This window comes from Gastrolobium bilobum, unplaced genomic scaffold, assembly GCF_033153095.1.
Source record: "Gastrolobium bilobum isolate Gb01-03AN ecotype WA unplaced genomic scaffold, APGP_CSIRO_Gbil_v1 utg7510, whole genome shotgun sequence".
Lineage (NCBI taxonomy): Eukaryota > Viridiplantae > Streptophyta > Magnoliopsida > Fabales > Fabaceae > Gastrolobium > Gastrolobium bilobum.
In genome coordinates this window covers 152,865-172,834 of record NW_026897090.1, presented here as the reverse complement: position 1 = coordinate 172,834, position 19,970 = coordinate 152,865, and the positions used below count along the sequence as shown (strand labels likewise).

General features: G+C 33.0%; 2 protein-coding genes across 4 annotated transcripts; one reads left to right on the top strand and one right to left on the bottom strand.

The window, feature by feature from the left end:
- The first annotated feature begins 6,824 nt into the window (after window positions 1-6,824).
- On the top strand, window positions 6,825-9,778 carry LOC133304068 (aspartic proteinase Asp1-like). The gene is made up of 8 exons (XM_061504038.1): window positions 6,825-7,253; window positions 7,602-7,719; window positions 7,911-8,134; window positions 8,342-8,566; window positions 8,677-8,815; window positions 9,013-9,213; window positions 9,322-9,394; window positions 9,528-9,778. The coding sequence occupies exons 1-8, from the start codon at window positions 7,033-7,035 to the stop codon at window positions 9,635-9,637; spliced, it is 1,311 nt and encodes a 436-aa protein (XP_061360022.1). The 5' UTR covers window positions 6,825-7,032; the 3' UTR covers window positions 9,638-9,778.
- Window positions 9,779-10,724: 946 nt separating this feature from the next.
- On the bottom strand, window positions 10,725-12,019 carry LOC133304074 (NAC domain-containing protein 2-like). Of its 3 annotated transcripts, XM_061504044.1 has the most exons (4): window positions 11,750-12,019; window positions 11,368-11,642; window positions 11,156-11,242; window positions 10,725-11,125 (listed from the first exon to the last, which is right to left on the bottom strand). In XM_061504044.1, exons 1-4 carry the CDS (start codon window positions 11,907-11,909, stop codon window positions 10,793-10,795), a joined length of 855 nt encoding a protein of 284 aa, XP_061360028.1. In that variant the 5' UTR covers window positions 11,910-12,019; the 3' UTR covers window positions 10,725-10,792. The 3 variants fall into 3 exon arrangements, with proteins under 3 accessions (XP_061360028.1, XP_061360027.1, XP_061360029.1); XM_061504043.1 differs by having other exon boundaries at window positions 10,725-11,242; XM_061504045.1 differs by having other exon boundaries at window positions 10,725-11,242; window positions 11,368-11,626; window positions 11,750-11,903.
- Between the last annotated feature and the right edge of the window lie 7,951 nt (window positions 12,020-19,970).

The window sequence follows — 19,970 nt, the reverse complement described above, 5'->3', positions numbered from 1 at the left end:
TGTTCGTAAAATTGCACCAATTTCCATTATGATGCCTAATGGAGTTTGAATGGTGACTAATATATCAGGGACTGTTTCCTTATCTAGTTCACTGCAGCTACTAGATGCATTATATGCTCCTGATTTCAAGGTCAATTTGATTTCGGTTTCAAGGCTCGTTGCTACTATTTCTTGTAGTCTAATCTTTTGCAATATGCACCATACAACACTCAAATACCAAGAAAACAATTGGTATATCTAACGTGAAGGAAGGAATTTATGTCATTGACTCTATGCAAAAGGACATGAAGATTTCCAGTACTCAAAATAAGGTCTATGTTCATGTAGCAAGAGATCAGATGGAGCCAAATTGTGGCATTTTCGTTTAGTGCACTTGTCTTGTGATGCTTTCAGACAAATGTCTAAATCTTTCCTTTGTGATATTTGTCATTTGGCAAAGCAGCGTAAACTCTCATTCTATCTTAGCAATACAAAAAATAGTAGAACTTTTGAAATGGTCCACGCTGATATATGGGGGCCATTTGTTGTTTCTTCTGTATATGGAAACAAAATTTTCCATACTATAGTGGATGATTTCTCTCGATTTGTGTGGGAATGTTGCTAAAGATCAAAATTAGAAGTACGTCCAAGATTACAGAATTTCATTTCTTATATAACAACTTAATTCGATGCTAGATTGAAGGTGCTTCGAAGCGATAATGAGACTGAGTTTCTCATAGAGAATTTTTATCAGCAAAAGGGAATTATCCATCAAAGGAGTTGTGTGGAAACTCCTTAAGAAAATGGGAGAGTAAGGTGTAAACACCAACATTTGTTAAATGTTGCACGAACATTGTCTTTTCAGTCTCCCCTTCCCTCTAAACTTTGGAACTTTGCCATTATCCATGCAGCTCACTTGATCAATCGGTTGAATACACCACTTCTGAATAACAATTCTCTATATTTTGTCCTATTTCAAAAGCCTCCAACTCTTATTGACTTACGTGTGTTTAGGTGTTTGAGTTATGCTAGCACCTTAACTAGCCATTAAGGAAAATTTTCTCCCAAAGCAAGGAAGTGTGTATTCATCAGGCATCAAGATGGAATGAAGGGATATGTGCTCTATGATCTTAAGTCACAAGACATATTTGTTTCTTGGCACGTCATCTTTTATGAAACCCATTTTCCTTTCGGTCAAAAGGCTGATCAATCCACAGTTCCTTCTCACTCAAATACATCTACACGTGAATCTGATTTCCCTATATATGACATACCTCGGTCCAATCCTAATCCTACATAACCAAATAACCCACCTTCCCTCTTGAAAACTAGGCCCCCTAAACACTAAACATCTAATAGTCAATGACCAAGACCAACCTTTTGACCAACCTATTACTCAGACTATTGAACAACTCATTCACCTAAATGCTGATAACCCAACAACTCAGAATGCACGTGACCCTATTTCTGCAAGACACTTTACCCGTGTTAGATCCCAACCTAAGTACCTTAAAGATTTTCATTGCAATTTTTTGTCTTCAGCATCACTTCCTATGCTAGCTGGTGGCACTCGTTTCCCATTCTCCAAGGTCATTTCTTATGAAAAGTGCTCTCCATTTTTTACCCGTTTTTGCTGCAATTTTGTTTGCCTCACTAAACCTCAGAATTACTCTCAAGCAGCAAAGCATGAATATTAGAGGGAGGCCATGAAGGCTGAGATAAATTCTTTGGAACAAAATAAAACGTGGATTTTGGATGATCGTCCAATTGATAAACACATTATAAGGTGTAAGTGGGTGTATAAAATGAAGCCGAAGGCCAATAGTAGTATTGAGAGGTACATAGCCTGGCTCGTTGCAAAGGGCTATACCCAAATGGAAGGGGTGGATTACCTCGACACTTTCTCTCTGATTGCGAAAATGACAATTGTTCGAGTGTTGCTAAGTGTAGCTGCTGCACGAAAATGACATCTTCTTCAACTTGACGTTAATAATGTGTTCTTCCATGGAGATCCTAATGAAGAGGTATATATGGCTTTGCTCGATGGTTTTCCTTAATCTCAACCTCCCAAGGTATGTAAACTATAAAAGTCATTGTATAGAGTCAAGTAAGTGAGTCGCCAATGGTATTCGAATTTAGCTTCTCCTTTAATATCCATTGGATATCATCAGTCAACAGCTGATCATTCACTCTTTGTTAAACAAAGTGCAAGTTCATTCACAGCTTTGCTTATTTACATGGATGACATTGTTCTTTCTAGTGATGATTTGGATGAGATAAACCGGGTGAAAGCATTTCTAGACTCAAGCTTCAAAATCAAAGACTTGGGGGAACCTCTATTTCTTTCTCGGACTAGAAGTTGCAAGATCAGAAAGTGGGATAATCATTAATCAGAGGAAGTATGCTCTGGAACTGCTCTTAGATAGTGGAATGATTAGCTACAAAGCTGCTTCCACTCCCATGGACACTTCCAATAGATAGTGTCGGGTTAAGGATTCTTCTGAGCTTTTCTCAGATGCACAAGCATATCATCGGTTAGTTGACCGTTTGTTGTATCTTACCACTACTAGACCTATTATTTCATTTGTTGTTCATCAATTAAGTCAGTTTGTTTCGACACCAACAGCTACTCAAATGGCAGCAGTGCATCGGGTTCTTAGGTATATCAAAGCTACCCCAGCTCAATGGCTATTCTTTTCTTCCCACAATGACTTACACCTATTTGGCTTTGTGGATAGTGATTGGGCTCGTTGCCCAAACACCAGACGCTCAATCTCTGGACTTTGCACATTTTTGGAAAGTTCTCTCATCTTTTGGCGATCGAAAAAGCAGAATACGGTGACTCGTTCTTCAGCAGAGGCAGAATAATGTGCACTAGCTTCCATGTTCTGCGAAATTCAATGGCTCCGCTTCCTTCTTCATGATCTTCGAGTCCTTTATTCACGACCAGCTTCTGTGTTTTGTGATAATGTCTCAGCAATTTACCTTGCCAAAAATCCAGTGTTCCACGAATGTTCGAAACATATCGAGACTGATTGTCACATTACACAAGAGCAGATCAATGATAGCACACTTTGCCTTCTTCATGTTCCTTCTTCTTTTCAGCTAGCTGATGTGTTCACCAAACCACTTCACCCACGACCATTCCATTCCATACTTAGCAAGCTTGGTGAGATATTCTTCGTCGAGCTTGTGGGGGGTGTTGGATATAAGCCCTAGTCCTAAGCAAAGTGAGGCAACTTCTGATAAAGTTGCTATAAGATGTAAATGGGCCAAGTTAGACTAATTTTGGTTTTGATAGCCTAAGCCTATGTAAAATATTTAGAGTCTATACTAGCTTATTAGCTTATTAAAGGCTTGATTTATATGTCTGGTCTAGCCAATTATAAAAAATTATAAAGCCTAACACGGCCTATAAGGCCTATCAAGTTGCAAACTAAAATTTATAGGCTCAAACCAAACTGAAATATAAAAATTATAAAATTTCTTATTCACAAAGATCATATGAAATAATATTTTCATTAACAACATATGAAATAATGTTCATAAAGATCACATGAAAATTCATATATATTTTACTAATTTCTTATTCACACTTTTTTTTACTAATTTAATTTAATATTATTTTTTAAATTTTATTTGTTAAAATGACATCAATCCTATTACCTTGAAAATTAGTGTTACAAATCATGATTTCATAATATGTCTTTAAGTGAACAATATATATCATAAATATATTATATTATTAAAAAAATAAAAAGCTAGCATGCAAGCTTTTTAAAATGGGTCTATGGCCTTATTTTTAAATGGCCTTTTTCTAAAAACTTAAGATAGGTCAGGCTGTAGGCCTTAGGTTGTCTGCCTTATTTATATTCTTAGTTGATGATATTGTGCTAGCTGGAAAAAGAATCCACGTCGGCTCGTCTCCAACGCTAAACGTGGGTCCCACGTGAAGTTGTAAAATTCTGTTAATTAGTTTTTGATAATTAATTTCGTTGTTAGCTTAGTTAACTTTATCTCGTGTATAAATGTATGTATCTATCAATAACTGAGTAGTGAATTTATTCTTCAATTTTCTCCAAGATGAGTTCTCGTTTTCTCTCCTATGTGATTCTTAAGGGGATGTATTGAATTAGGATTTCAAAGGATTTTAATGGATTATTTTTGGATAAAAAAATTTGTTGGTATTCGATTAGGATTTTAATGGATTGAAAAAAAGTCATGTGGTATTCGATTAGGATTTTAAAAGATTATTTTAGAATCCGTCCAAGTCTGTTGGTATTCAATCAGGATTTTAAACAATGGAATCACAATCTCGTGGTATTCAAAAATCCGATGATTTTAATGGATTTTCTATTGATGTGAATTTCGTTAGACTTTTTAGTGAAAATTATAAATAGGATGCCTCTCTCACAATCTTACCCTAACCTCTAGGATTTCATGAGATTTCTTTATTGCAGTGTTTTCTTCTTCCTTTGGCAGGTTCCGCCATGGGAGCTTCATCAAAACTCAAAAATAACATATTTTTAAGCGATTTTCATTACAAAACCTGGAAACAACAAACCAACGAGATCTTTGAGTCATTTGTTGAGAAATTTTGAAAGTTTAAAAAGTTATTTTTCAAACTATGGGTCGCAGTTTTTCTTGGCACAAAAAGATGTGATTTTTGTATTAAAAACAATATAAATAGTGGAAAAATAACAGGGAATTAAAACCTTCAAACCAATTTTCGTTTTACATCAATGAAACAATATCAATTTAAAGAAAGATTGAAACTTTCATAATATGAACCTATATTTCGTAATAATATATTCATGAACGAAATTTCTTCACTATATGAAAGGATTTCAAACAATTTTTGTGTCAATAGATAACTAAAAAATTATTTTTCAAAAGCCTCAAAGCAATTTAAGGTTTCAATGTATCTATTGAAAAAAATTTGAGAAATTTTCTAAACTTTCATATAATAAAATCCAAAAATTCAAATTTGAAATTTTCTTATGCATATGATATATGGCTAGAAAACTCTCATCACATAGAACAAAAATCCCAAGATTTTCAAGATCAATTGCAAAAAATTCCAAACAAAAATTTATCATGAACTTTAGGTTCTATATGCAAATTTAGAATATTTTAATAATTAAAAAATTTGAGTTTTATAATCATATATGCATAGCTTTGATACCAAATGAAGAAGACAATTTTCAACCATTGGTCAAACCCAAGAGCATGAACGAGAAAATGTTAATACGTGGAGGACTAGTATAACTTTAGATATGTGAAGAGCTGTTGCTTAGTAATTTTGAATGTTTGTTAAAAATTATATTATGTTTTACTGATTGAGAAAATTATATTAGGTTTTACTTTTTTTTATTAATTTCATTGCATTTCTTTGTTATTTTTTTTTATTGACTCTTGTAATTATGAATGTTTGTTAAAAATTCATACGATTTTTTAAAATCTTATAAATTCATATTGTCCTTTCAAATCTTATAAATTCTATTAAAATTCTTTAAAATTCAATCTTATGAAATCTTGATTGTAAAAAAAGTCTTTTAAAAAAGTTTTTAAAGTCCCTCCAATTCTAAAATATCTTTTAAAATCTGTAAGATTTTTTATCTCAAAAAAATCTTTTAAAATCTTAATCCAATACACACCCCCTTAGTTTATGAGATTAAGCTCTTGTTTAACGTGTATATATGGGATGACAACATTTTTCGCATAATTCTTACGTTAAAATTTAATCTCTTTTTTAACTTAATAGCTTGATAACAAAATTCCTTTCCAAGGAGTTTTCAACTATTTTTTTTTCCCCTAGTGATAATTCATTCCTCTATGATAAATACGCAAAGTCTCTCTCTTTTTTCAAGAAAAATAAATTATTAAAATACCTTATATATTTTTTCTTAAACTGCAAAACAACATCATTCTTGGATTATTATAAATAATTTTATCTATTGGGATAAATATTTTTCTCTTAAATTAACCATGAAATTTTGTTATCCGTCCCTCAAATATTAAATTTGTCCTTTTATATCATCACTTTATTTCTTTATTAAGAAAAAAAATAATGATATTTTGAATCTTTGATAGATTAATCTGATGACAAAATATATTAAGATTAATTCAATTATTATAGTATAAATTTTCTTAATAAAAGATTAATTTGTCCTATTCACACCCCTTACTTTTATATTCTTGAATGATATATTATCAAGAATAGCATGTGATTAAATTATTATAATGTAAAGTTTATAATATAAACAATTTTTATATAAAAGCTTATTTAATTCTCAACACAAAACGAAACTCATTGGAGCTAAAAACAATAATAATAAAAAGAAACCAATAATTTTAAAGTGAGTAAAAGTATACTTTTTATTTACAAACATTTTAGTTCACAAACTTTTACAACTAAATTTTAATCATTGATTTCTGTCAATCTAAAAGTTATAATTATTGAGAATTAATAATTAATTAATTAATATAACACAGTAATTTATAACCGTTAGATTAACAGAAAATAAAGATTAAGATTTGGTTGTAAAACGTAAACGAAATTTTTTATAAATATAACATTTTTTTATTAATTTAATATAAAATATAACTTAATTTCATATACTAAATAATTTACGGGTTGTAAATCACTTTAAAAAAAGAAGAAGTAAAAACTCATTTCAAAACGAGCCTTTTCTTATTCACTTATTCAGCCATTCTTCTAGCCTTCAACTTCAAATGAACTAGTCAACTAGTATTAAACGAATGCTCTATAGTCTATACAATACATATAAAAAAAAAAAAAAAAAAAAAGTTGGAGGAGGGCTCATGCGAGGAAGGAAGGAATAAGAACCCTGAACAAAACATCAATTGCAAGAAATCCCATTCCTAATTATTGAAGCAATGCTTTTATGGAAACCACGATTTAAAGTGTTGGAATTTTGTTTCATGCATTTCATCAAACACGCAACGTACCCATAAACATACTCTTCATTCTCTTTATTCAACGTACCTACCTAATATACAAATTATTGCAATACATGCTTGAATTGAAAGATGAAGTTAGGGAAGTTGGGATTCACAGTGCTGTTACTCCTCTTGAGCTGCTCTGCTTGTTCAGCTTGGTTTGGTAATAAACACAAAAGTTCTACTGGAAATGGAAGGAACTCCATTCTTCCAGATGAAGCCTCATCATCATCATCATCATCATTCCTAAACCGTTTTCATGGTGGCTCATCCATCGTGTTCCCGGTTCATGGCAATGTTTACCCTGTTGGGTACGTAAAAAGACTTTCCTTTTCTCTTCTTATTTTTTTTCATTCAGTTTCACTTTATGCCTTTCTTTCTCCTCTGCTGCTTTGTTCATGCCTTTTACTGCTTGGACCATCTTTAAGTTCTCTTCTATTTCTTTTTTCTTTTTGATTTTTTTGCTGTTTATTCTTGGAAAGAATAATGTTGAAACAATAAATAAAACATCTTTCTGGGGTTTCTTCCCATTCTCATATTATGTTTTTCTGTTTCATTTCAAATATAGTTTTTTTATTAGTTGACAAATATGTATATGTGTGTATATGTGTGTGTGTGTCTCTCTCTCTCTAAGTCACCGTTACTTTCAACATTTACAGGTTTTATAATGTTACTCTCAACATTGGCCACCCACCCAGGCCTTATTTTCTTGATATTGACACGGGTAGCGACCTCACATGGCTTCAATGTGATGCCCCTTGTTCCCGCTGTACTCAGGTATTCATCTACTGCCAATGTTCAAAATCACCAGGCAAATTTAACAGCTTGAAGAACAAAGTCTTTTCTTGAACACATGCCATGTCAAATGAGATTGGAAGCTCTTATTTGCATATAGATACATGTATAATCTGATTGATTACAAACTCCTATTAATATTAATCTTAAATATTTTTTTGCTTATTTTTCAGACACCACATCCACTTTACAGGCCCAGCAATGACTTAGTTCCCTGCAAGCATCCCCTGTGTGCATCCTTACACCAGACCGATGACTACGAATGTGAAGTACCACATCAGTGTGACTATGAAGTTGAGTATGCAGATCATTACTCTTCCCTTGGTGTACTTGTCAATGATGTTTACCTTCTCAACTTTACAAATGGAATCCAACTCAAAGTTCGTATGGCACTTGGGTTAGTAACTTGGCAAGCTTTGCTTTAAAGCTTTACCACCTCAAACCTTTTTTACTTCCCTTTGGTCTATATGTGTATGTTCTTTTTAAATTTAACAGTGTTTCATAAGTAACCCATACTCATGATGATTATACCATTTGTATTTTACTAAGAAGTAAAAATTCTTTATAATTATGTAATGCACTTCTTTTTGGTTCCCTTCTGCAGATGTGGATATGATCAGGTTTTTCCAGATTCTTCTTACCACCCCCTAGATGGAATGCTTGGCATTGGAAGGGGAAAATCCAGCTTGATATCACAGCTGAATAGTCAGGGTCTGGTGCGATATGTAGTTGGACACTGCTTGAGTTCACAAGGAGGAGGTTATATCTTCTTTGGAGATATTTATGATTCTTCTCGACTGACCTGGACTCCAATGTCATCCAGAGATTAGTAAGTAGATTTTCTGAATCTCAGATCTTTATTTTACATTTTCCACAATTATTGTAATGATTCATAATTCTTTCTGCTGATTGAAATCCCATCTTTGTGATTTGTCTCAGCAAACATTACTCAGCTGGGGCAGCTGAACTCATTTTTGGAGGGAAGAGGACTGGGGTTGGAAATCTTCTTGCTACTTTTGACACTGGGAGTTCTTACACTTACTTCAACTCCAAGGCTTACCAAGCAATAATATCTTTGGTCAGTTGAAAGAAATTTGCACTATATTCCCCAATTTTAAGCATTTCAAAAGCATGAGGCATTACTAAGATCATATCAATTTCCTCATGCAAGATTTGAATTGTTTAAAGAAGGAAAAATAAAGTATTTCTTCATTGATACAGGAAAATATTAACACATTACTTAACTTGGGTCTATCGTTCAATTTTTATATGTAGTTAAAGAAGGATCTAGCTGGAAAGCCCATAAAAGAAGCACCTGATGACCGAACTGTCCCTCTATGTTGGCATGGTAAAAGACCTTTCAGAAGCATATATGAAGTCAGAAAATACTTCAAGCCTATGGCGCTTAGTTTCACCAGCAGTGGGAGAAGTAAAGCTCAGTTTGAAATCCCTCCTGAAGCATATCTGATAATATCAGTGAGTCCAAACTAATCAATGTTTCTAGATTGACTTTTTATTCTTTTTTTTGCTATCACAAGTAACAGATGCATTTCATGTGTGAACGCTAATAAATTGTTCTGCCAGAACATGGGAAATGTTTGCTTGGGCATTCTAAACGGTTCTGAAGTAGGGATGGGGGAACTGAACCTAATCGGAGGTAGGAATGTTTTTACTATCTCTTTTCTTCTGATGCTCGTTTAGGATAATGATTATTCTCACTTGTCCTGCTATTCTTCACCTGTTTAGCAGTTTTCACCAGAGTTAACTCTTAATGAACTTTGTTTATGCAGACATATCCATGCAAGACAAAGCGATGGTATTTGACAATGAAAAACAGTTGATTGGTTGGGTACCGGCAGATTGTGGCCGGGTTCCAAAATCTAGAGATGCCAGCATTTGATCACTAAACATATCTCGTTCACTCAGTTTATATCTTTATTATTTCATCAGATAGTAGCTAACTAGCTATTGTCCTACTTTATAGAACAGGGTGATTGTATTGTAATATATGAATATTAATCTGTTTCACTGTTTGTGAAGATAGCCTTGTGTTGTGTATAATATATATTGGTACGTGGTATATTATTAGTGTTTATAGTGTATTTCCGACTGCTTATAACTTACAAAGTAATCAGTCATATAATTACATCACATTAGTTTGACTGCATGGCTTTGGGGATTTAAATTAGAATTGGAAATGCTGAGCAAAGAGCAATGCAAGTTGATGCAAATATTAGATGCATCTTTGATTGTATAATTAATTGGCAGGATTCATGCAATAATATACTATTAATCCATCTTCTTTCTCAACATTTTCAAATCTATTCAAATTTGACTATAGAAAACATTTTTTCTTCATCCATATAAATTATTGCTAGTATTCAGGCTTTATGAAAAGATAATAATCCATGTTCCAAAAACAGAGACAGACAGGGTTAGAAATATCAAAGTTTGAACACAACTAGCAAATTCAGTCATACAATGCGACAGTGTTCATCTCTACAAAAAATAGTAACCCTTTCTCAACTGTCTCACAAAATCTGTTTCACTAAGGCACTGTTGATGTTATTATACTTGAGTTTGTTTAGAGGAATTTATGTGAGACCCTTTAAGTTGGGAACATTAATTAGAGGGGGCAAAAATCAAAATCATCAGTTACGGACAATATATATTTACAGGATATTCTCAGCATCAACATTTTTTATTTTGGTTTATGTTGGTTGAGCAGCATCAACTTATTATTAGTATATTGGCAGCTAACTCATAAGTTTTATTATTTTAATGCAAGTTCTTTCTTTTGACGTAGAGGTAAAGACAAAACATATATCTATAATATTAATGTCAAACATGCAGGCTCGAGGCTGGGCTAGACTGCACCATTCCATCCCCTTTGAATTGAAGATTTTTAATTCAACCGTTTCCTTTGAATTGAAAAATAGAAGTTATATATTACAAATATATGAAAAAATCGTACTACAATAGCAATGGAACAAGAATTTTTCTATGGGTGGTCGTTACTCGTTACACCTAGGCAATAACACTAAACATGGCCCCATTAAAATGGCTTCTGTAGGAACATGAACATGTCCTGCAATGGCGAGAGCTGGTTGATCTGGTACTGGGCCTGGGCCTGGGCCTGAGTGCCAAAAGGGTCATCCACCGACAGGTTATTATCATCCAAGTAATTGAACTGAAAATCAAATAACGTGTCATCTAGCTGTAGCTCCAGTTCATTCCACTTTGGCTCGCTCTGAACCTCCCTGTCGCACGTGACATCCGGTGAAACCACGTGCTCCGAGCAGCTCGAGTCCGTGTGCAGACGTGGCACCGAATCCGACGTGTCCATGTACAATTGGTCATTCGCGAATTTATGGATTTCTGGCTTCGTCTCATTCTCATGCTCATAGTTAACATGAACCTCCCCTGAAAATTTTGGTACCGTGTTGTTGTATTTCTCAACCTTCCCTTTCTTATTATAAATTCGACACAGCACCCAATCATCAAGCTGCATCATTGCCATAACACCAAAACAAAAATCAGGTATTTTTTCTTCCCAAACAATTTTCATATCATAATAAATGAAAATCAATACAAAACAAAATAAATAAATAAAATTGAAATTAAGCATACCCTCAAGTTGTTTTTCTTTTTGGCTGATCTATCAACATTGGCAAGGCGATATTCATGCATAATCCAATTGGTTTTCATGCCTTTAGGGGCTTTCCCTGCGTAGAAAACAAGTGCCTTCTTAATCCCAAGTGCTTTCGGTTTTCCAATCGGTTTGTCAGCTCCGGTTGCTTTCCAATACCCGCTACCGGCGGCCCGGTTCGGCCGTGAACCGTTCGGATATTTCCGGTCCCTTGGAGAAAAAAAGTACCATTCTTTCTCACTGTAAACACCCATTTCTGCACATCAAAAATCATTTTTTTTTTTTTATAAACAATTTTACACACAAAAAAAAAAAAAAACAGAAAAGAGCATAAGAAGAATCAAGACTCAATTAAACAAGTACCTGGAAGCTGCCATGGATCAAACTTATACAAATCGATTTCTTTGATGATAGGAGCGGCGATTGATTGTCCAGCACATTTCCTACACAAGTAGTGATTCACCAATTCCTCGTCGGTAGGGTGAAATCTGAAACCAGGTGGTAACTCTAATTCACCCTTCATTGGCGTCTCTTCTCTTTTTTCTCGATCTCTTTCCCTTGTAAGCTGTTTTTTGTTGTTGACTGTGATTTTTCTTCTCTGCTCTGCGACTTGAAACTTACGAAGTTATGAGAGAGTGATTACATGGGTTTTTCTTTTATAGTGGATTCAATAAAAATTTAGACACGTGCTTTGGTGAAGGGGAGGCCATATCCATTAACTATTAATTGTTAAATGTTAATATTTATTATAAAGCAAGTTCCGAACCTTAGCCTCTGCTGACCGCAGCCACCACGTGGCACTGGTTGAGTGGACATTGCACACGTGTGACTGTTCCACTTTTCGATGATTCTGTCACTGCTTCCGTCACACCCCCTTGTTCGCCGTACTTTTGTTTTTTCAAAATGTCGGCTCAACAGTTATTGCGCATCGTTGACTGTCTCCGTCTGTAGCAGGTTCCGTCTAGTCGACGAGAAAAACTTCAGTATATCGGGCGCACTATATTCTCTCTCTTTTTTGGATTAAAGCGCACTATATTCTCTTTTATTAAAAATAAAAAAAAATTAGTACTTAAATAAAATTATAAAATATAATCATTTTTTCTGCGCAAATAACTTATCTGCAGTGAGTCAATACCACGTTGTTTTGGGACAGAAATTATGGTGTTTTTGTAATTTTAATTTATTTTAAGGTTATAATAGTCTTTATATTCATAATTTTTTAAGATTTTAATTTCAGAACGACGTCGTTTTGGGAATAAATACAAATAACTTATCTGTATTAACTGCAGAAATATTTTTTCCATAAATAAAAGGAAGAAACATTTTCTTTTTAAATAAAAAAGAAGCATTGTTAACCAAAAAAAAAAAGAGCATCAAATTCAGTATTATCATAAATTGAATTTTCTCCTAATCAACACAGTGACACACCCAATCATGTGGTGCTCCGAATCCAAATATACTTATTGCTCTGCCCAATAACATTGTGTCACGTATGAAAAATTTGCTAATGTCAAGCGGAAATGGATCTTTTCTTATTTAAATTTCACATAATTTGATAATGTGAAATTTTTATATCTATCTCTTATTTCATTAATAATCATTAAATCTCACTTATTTAATATATGTGAAAAAAAATAGATATAAAAATTTTACATAATTAAATCATATAAAATTTTAATACGAGAGAATATACTCTTATCCACTCTCATGTTAAGCACGGCATCAAAAGACATTCTCTTATTAAAAAAAAAACCCAACCAATGCGGTAACAAAATCTTATTTTAAATCAGATTTGAAGTTTTGAACAGACAGAGAATATTGATTGTCAATACTGAGAATAATATGTTATAAAACACACGTATTATTGTTTTATGATATTTACTTTAAAAAATAAATATTATAATTAAAGTTGAAGACACCCATTCAGTGATGCAGCAAAAAGTATAAACATTTAGCCGAAATCAAATGTATATAAATACACATAGAATAGGGGGTTAGGACTGGTGAGACCAAAGTAAGTGGAAAGCCTTGGCTGTAGAGGATCTGAACCTCGATTCAACGGGTAAGTATAAATAAAACGACAAGTTCTTTGATGCCTACGTACGCAAACCAGCGTCATCAGCTAGCTCATAGCTGGGCTTTGGAGGAAAATTCATCTGTAAACCCGCCAACCACTCTTGCATTGTTTTTGTAGTTCTTGTCTTGCAAGAAATTGAACGCCATGGAGAAGAATAGTCTAACACCCACGTTGTGTAATATCTTGTTACAATAATTAATTACGAGTTGCCATGTCACAGTAATGAAAATTCAGTTCATGAACCCTCTGTTTGTGGACATGGCTTATATTATGCGAAAAATCAACATCGTGCCCACATTAGCATTAATTCATAATGGTCCATTATTTTCCAACCCAGTCTCATTTGGAATAATACTTTTCATTTTCTCTAATTAATTTTTCTACCTGACAAATTAATTTAGTTGATGCTTAATTAATAGAATATTCCCCCGCCCCCGGGATATTTTGCAGCCACTAATAATGGGGCATGATGGGCTGCTGTCATATGCCAAAAGTGCTGCTTAATAATCCATTACCTTTTCTATGTGATGGATGAATTTTTTTGAATTTTTTTTTTGATTAAAATGGGAATTGAACACTATACACACCTAACACACACCCCACACTACTAGGCTAATCTTAATATTTCTCAATATTTTTTTTTTCAAGATTTTTATCCTTGACCCATATAATGGATTCCACGTACTCTTTGAGATTATGTGATTTATCAATTATAAGGTAAATCTCTCTATAAACAAAAGATTTAACTTCATAGATAATTCCTTTGAAATCATTGCATCTCTTATCATCATTATGTACACACATCATTATTATTGACTTCATATCATTATTATTGACTTCAAGTCTCCTCATTGTTCAAAATGATCTGCCACCATCTGCAGTTGTCTCCTCCATAGACACCGCTAGCTCACAAATTCCATATTAATTAAAGGATGATAAATTTCGATTATCATTTTATCATGGTGAGCATGTGCAATGCAGCGTACAATTATCAATCAGCAGCTACTACCATAGCTACAACAGAATGGTAAAGGGTGAAGGAGAAGATATCCCATGTGAATGGTGAAGTATGTCAATATGACAGTGAATTGATAAGTAGTGGTATGAAATATAGCTCAAGGAGGTCACTATTAAGGTCTTTGAAAAATAATGGATTAAAAGGAAGTGATTGGGCTCGGTTTATGGCCGGTGAATGAAGATTTTTACAAAGTTTCAACAAGGTGAATAACGAAAATGATGATGGGTCCTCTAAAGGGGAATATGAGTATTTATAGTAGGAAAAATCTTCTCCTAACATGAAAAGTGTGATGTCATAACCGTTTTCAGCATTATGGGCTCCACTGAGGTATGAGATTGTGTGACTCCCACGTGTAATGTTCATACGTGTGTGAAAGTGAGAAATAATCAAATATGGAGGGTCATTTATACTTAAGAAGTGGATGACTTGATCTTTTCGAATAATCAAAATGAATATCCGGATAAAACCATCCCATCTATTCAGAGAAAAAATTTATGATGCACCAGAACCACTGCGGTCCTTCAATTGAAATTTTGGCACTTGGTTTAAAAAAAATTTAATTTTTTTCTCTCTCCTCTCTCACCAGCTTTTTCTCTCTTTCTCACTCCTCCCTCCATTAAATATTATGTGTTCTAAGAGCATTAAATATGCTCTCCTATTCAGAACATATCAGAACTAAAATTATAAAATCAGGGTGTCCTTTTATCTTAGCAACAACTTTTTTTTCCGGGTCTCAAAACTAGTAAACAAAAACATGGCTCGGCACACAAAACATGGCTCTCTTGATTTTTAGACATAATGTCTCCATTATTAAAATGTTGTCCCACTTAGGGTATGTTTGGATGAGTTTTTTTTTTCTTTTCAAAAGCTACTTTTTTTCTTGAAAAAAAGCACTTCTCAGTTTTAGTTTATTTGGATGTCTGCTTTTAAAAAAGCAGAAGTCACAAAAAAAGCCAAAAATCTACTTTTTTCAGAAACTAAAAATTTTAACTTCTAAAAAAAGCAGAAGTCAAAAGCCAAATATTTTTTTCAAAAATTAAAATTTTTATAAAAATATAAATAACTTTAACTTTTGTAAAAAAAACTTTTATAATAAGAAAAAATAAAAATTACTTTTTTTAAAAGGGTAAACAAACGGGCTCTAATACCAAGAAGCATAGGCACGTAGTCAAAAACATTGGATAAACAACTCAAACTAGATCGTCCCTTTAAAAAAGTTTTGCAAGGATTGGCCCATTTCTTTATTGTTTATCTTCAATAATACAGATTACTTTCCCTACATTATTTATTTGTGGGTAAGTGGCTGAATTATGCTGGCTTTTGACCCAGGTTCACTTGACATTAAAATTAAATGGAAATAAAGATAAAGAGAAGTGATATGGTGTGTGTGAAATCTTACAATATAATCTTATAATATAGGGGGTTAGAAAATGGATTACAAAGAGTGACAAAGATGTGAAATAATCAGGTTCATGTGACGAGGTGGGTGACTTAATTAGGTGGATAAGGACTTCGCTCTAATGTGGAAGCTACCTGGATATTACCTTCGAAAAAGTTTTTTCTGGAAAGTAGAGCCAATGGTTAAGGTAAGGAAGATATTCCATGGATTGGGATAGAATATTGCACTCTTTTTTATTCCTCCAGTCAAATTGTTGTCCTTTTCTTTCCAATTTGGCCAAGTTGATTCGCATCCCCTTTTGAAACCCCTTTGACTTTTTTCTTTCTTTCTTATTCACAGCCCCGAACATTAAATTCTTGCATATTTTAGTGTAATACGACTTAATTATTCAAAATTGAATTTAAAATCATATGTTAGGGTTTGTGGTTAAGCACGAATATTGTGTATACATAGGAATTTCTCAAGCAAATTATTATTATTATTTTTTTTTTTAAAAAATCAATTCAATCTAAAAATTTAAACTGATGAGATTATATTAATGGATTTATATATCTATAACATACTCATTTATACGAAAGCTCATTAAACTTAAAGAGTAGATAATAGATAAGTTCATTTACCTGTGCTAAAAAATTTCACAAAAAAATTGAAGGATAAAGATAAGGATTGAACTCGTAATTTTATGGTCACACTGATATTTTGTAAAAAAATAAATTCAACTCAAAAACTTAAGCTGATGGATAAGATTATATATGATTATACACATATATATATATATATATATATATATATATATATATATATATATATATATAACCTTACTCATTAGTTTAAACTTTTAAGTTGAATTAATTAGTTCTTTACACTAAAAAAAATGGTTCAAAATAATCAAATCCCCGTGCAAGTTTACCAAATGATATGTCTTATCCCATCTATTGGTCTTTGAATATTTTGTTTTGTCATAGCAGGTCTTACTTGGGCATCAAGCATGCTCTTTCAGGCTGTCTTGTGAAGTATAGTATAATAATGAACTAATTGATAGAGATGAAAAGTAATATAAAAATCAGCAGTGAATCTACTGGGGAATGTAGCAACTAGAAACAGGTCCAAGTGAAATGAACATCTTTGGTCTCTATTAAACATGCCACTTTCGAAGAAGGTTCTTCATCCTTCATACTATAGCTGCCAATCTTGACTTCGGCTTTCTGTCTCTCCAGAGCATCTAAGGGACAGACCGAACATTCACATTGGACTTGGGCTCTATAAATCTTCAACTTGGGCTTGGACTCATCACAATGAAGATCACAGTATTGAGTATATGTCCATGACCAGGAGCCAACTTCTCTAATTGGACATGGGAAAGCCTTCGTCTCCAGTTGAAGGAAACTCGAATGAAAGATTAATTTAGGGATTTACATTTGTCATTTAATATAACACAATAAATTTTTTTACACACACAATATTTTGTGGGGTTGACACTTCTTTTTGAAAAAAAAAAAAAAAATTACGGCATGTAAAACGAATCTCTATAACATTACACAATCATTTTTCCTACAACGTAACTTTTATAAAACCCATTAATTTAACCATATACATTTGACTTCTAGCTATATTAAATACCAGTATTTTATCAATTTAATGTATTATTTCAAAAATGTGGCTAAGCGATTTCTTCATTCGATATCCGAAATGATTATTGGTGGGCTCTCATGTTCAGATTTTAGATAATTATATTATTCGAAAAAAAATTTGTATATCTTTTTTTAATAAATATTTATAAATTTTGATAGGACCCAACCTATTTAATTGACTAATTTGGTTCGAATATAGTGGGTGGTCAAAAAAAAAATATTTTAACTTTTCTTATAAGCAAACAAAATGTTGGCTTAAAAAAACCGTAATAGTAAACTTTTGTATTATTATGTTGACTTAAAATGTTTCGTTGAACTAGCTTACCAAAAATTGTTTCGTTTGCCTCTTTTTTTTTTTTTTTTTACTTTCACATTTTTTTTTTAAATTAGCATCTACACACATAATATACTGAGAAGCGTCTAAAAGAAAGGCAAAAAAATTCCTTAAGCATTTTAAATTTACTTTTTTCTTCGTATTATACCTATGAACGGTGATGCTTAGGTTGCATTTGAAGCATTTTTTCTGGAAATAATAGTTTCACAAAAGTTCAAACTTATAACCTCATAAAAATTATTCAAATTCTTCGTCCCTAAATGATCAGACTAATCCAATATGGGTTGGGCTAAATCATATACGCTTGAAGGTTGAAGACTTTAAGCTGTACGTTATAATTTGTGGGCTTAAGATGATTCCAATATATTTGACGTTGAATGATTCTAGCGCAATAGAAGAGACTGGGGGTACCTGCAAAGACACTTCGACGCTCAAGTCAGTATTAATGTTAGGTTTTAGTTCTATGGAATGGGAATAAGATGATCATACCAGAGTTTGTACCCTTCGTATTTATAGCAAGCTTTATGCCGCCTTTGGTAGGCGGCATACCTTTTTATTAGTTGTTGTGGGTTCCTACCTTTTTGTCTCAGCTTGTACCTTTCTGGCTATTTTTTTTGGTGAACAATTCTATATACTTGCCTGTATTCCTAAAGTGGTTGCAAGTTGGAGCTGTCTTCTTTATGTTGGCTTTTATGCGCGGTGGAACTCAACTTGTAGCAAAGTCTTTTCTTAGCCTTTAAGTTATATAAGGTGGCTTAATATTATAATCTGCACAATGCTTTGCTCATGTATCTTGCGCTATAAGATCATTATGCCTCTTGGCCCTTTCTGAGCTTTAAATCTCGTGGGCCTATACATTTATCTAGATCACTAAACAAATCCTAATAACATATGTTATATGTTATTTGATGTTAGGAGTGTGGCATTCATACGCAAGAGGGGGGTGAATTTAGTATTACAAGATTTTCGCAAAAGCCCCCTTCCAGTTTTTAAATAATCATTTCAAGCACACTTTGATATATGAAAAGTTAATCAATGCATTCAAACAATCCATAACATATAATATATCACAATTATAGAACATATACTAGCACATACAAGATATCAAAGAAGCAATTAAAGTTTTAGAAATAAAGAGTTTAGAGTTTAGAGTTTAGAGAATTGCAAACACAATATATCCTGGTTCGGTCACCACCACTTGTGACCTACGTCCAGACTGAAGCCGATCGATCAACTCATTCACTAATGGTCAAGCTTCACGGGTGCTTGACAAACCTTTACAATCTTCCAAGACTTCGGGTTCTTGGATACCTTACGATCTCCAAGTTTACGGGTACTTGGCAACCTTACAATTCACTCCAAATTTACTTAGGTATTTGGCTACCTCTTAAACAATGGGTCTCACAACCCTTTCAACTCAAGAATACAAGGAGAGAATGGAAAAGAATATACTCTCTCAAAGTGTGGATATACAACTTGAAGCACTATGGGTATATGGATTTTCAAGATATGAGCTCAAATATGTTTGATCTTTGAAAGATATGAAAGAATATGCAAATGATAGTGTAGAAGCTCTCAAAGTATGCTTAATATGTGTAGGAATGATACCCAATGCGTTTTAGAGTCATTGGGAATGCATATATAGTGTTTCCGGTGAAAACTAGCCGTTTATAGCCGTTATATGCATTCTGTCATAGTGGTAATAGATTACCAAATGGTGGGTAATCGATTACCATATGCTGGTAATGGATTTCCAACTTGACAGCAAGAATATTGTTTCGTATTTTGGGCATAACTTGAGTTATACTTGTCGGATTGACGTGATCTTGGTCTTGTTGGAAAGATAAAAGAGAGATCTACAACTTTTATGAAGAAAACAAGATCCAAATCCATCATCTTGGATACGAAAAATTGTATGTAAAGCAGCAAAAAATTTATACAGCAAATTTTAAGTTCAAATGTGTTCTAATTTGCTTCTAACCACTTTTTATGAAAGACCTTGACTTGATAAATATGTTTTGAATTTATAAAATATGTACAGGATCTTTTCCATGGGTTTTTCAAATTTCTTTCAAGTATATAAAAGTTATGATTATGCAATTTGAAAACACGTTTACTTTGAGAA

Bases quoted from the DNA above. Each gene is read 5' to 3' on its own strand.
- LOC133304068 (XM_061504038.1), top strand. From the start codon at position 7,033: ATGAAGTTAGGGAAGTTGGGATTCACAGTGCTGTTACTCCTCTTGAGC. The intron at 7,720-7,910 runs GTATTCATCTAC...CTTATTTTTCAG, and splicing joins CTTGTTCCCGCTGTACTCAG to ACACCACATCCACTTTACAG. The intron at 9,395-9,527 runs GTAGGAATGTTT...TTGTTTATGCAG, and splicing joins GGAACTGAACCTAATCGGAG to ACATATCCATGCAAGACAAA.
- LOC133304074 (XM_061504043.1), bottom strand. From the start codon at position 11,909: ATGAAGGGTGAATTAGAGTTACCACCTGGTTTCAGATTTCACCCTACC. The intron at 11,643-11,749 runs GTACTTGTTTAA...TTTGATGTGCAG, and splicing joins TGATCCATGGCAGCTTCCAG to AAATGGGTGTTTACAGTGAG. The intron at 11,243-11,367 runs GTATGCTTAATT...GCAATGATGCAG, and splicing joins AAAAGAAAAACAACTTGAGG to CTTGATGATTGGGTGCTGTG.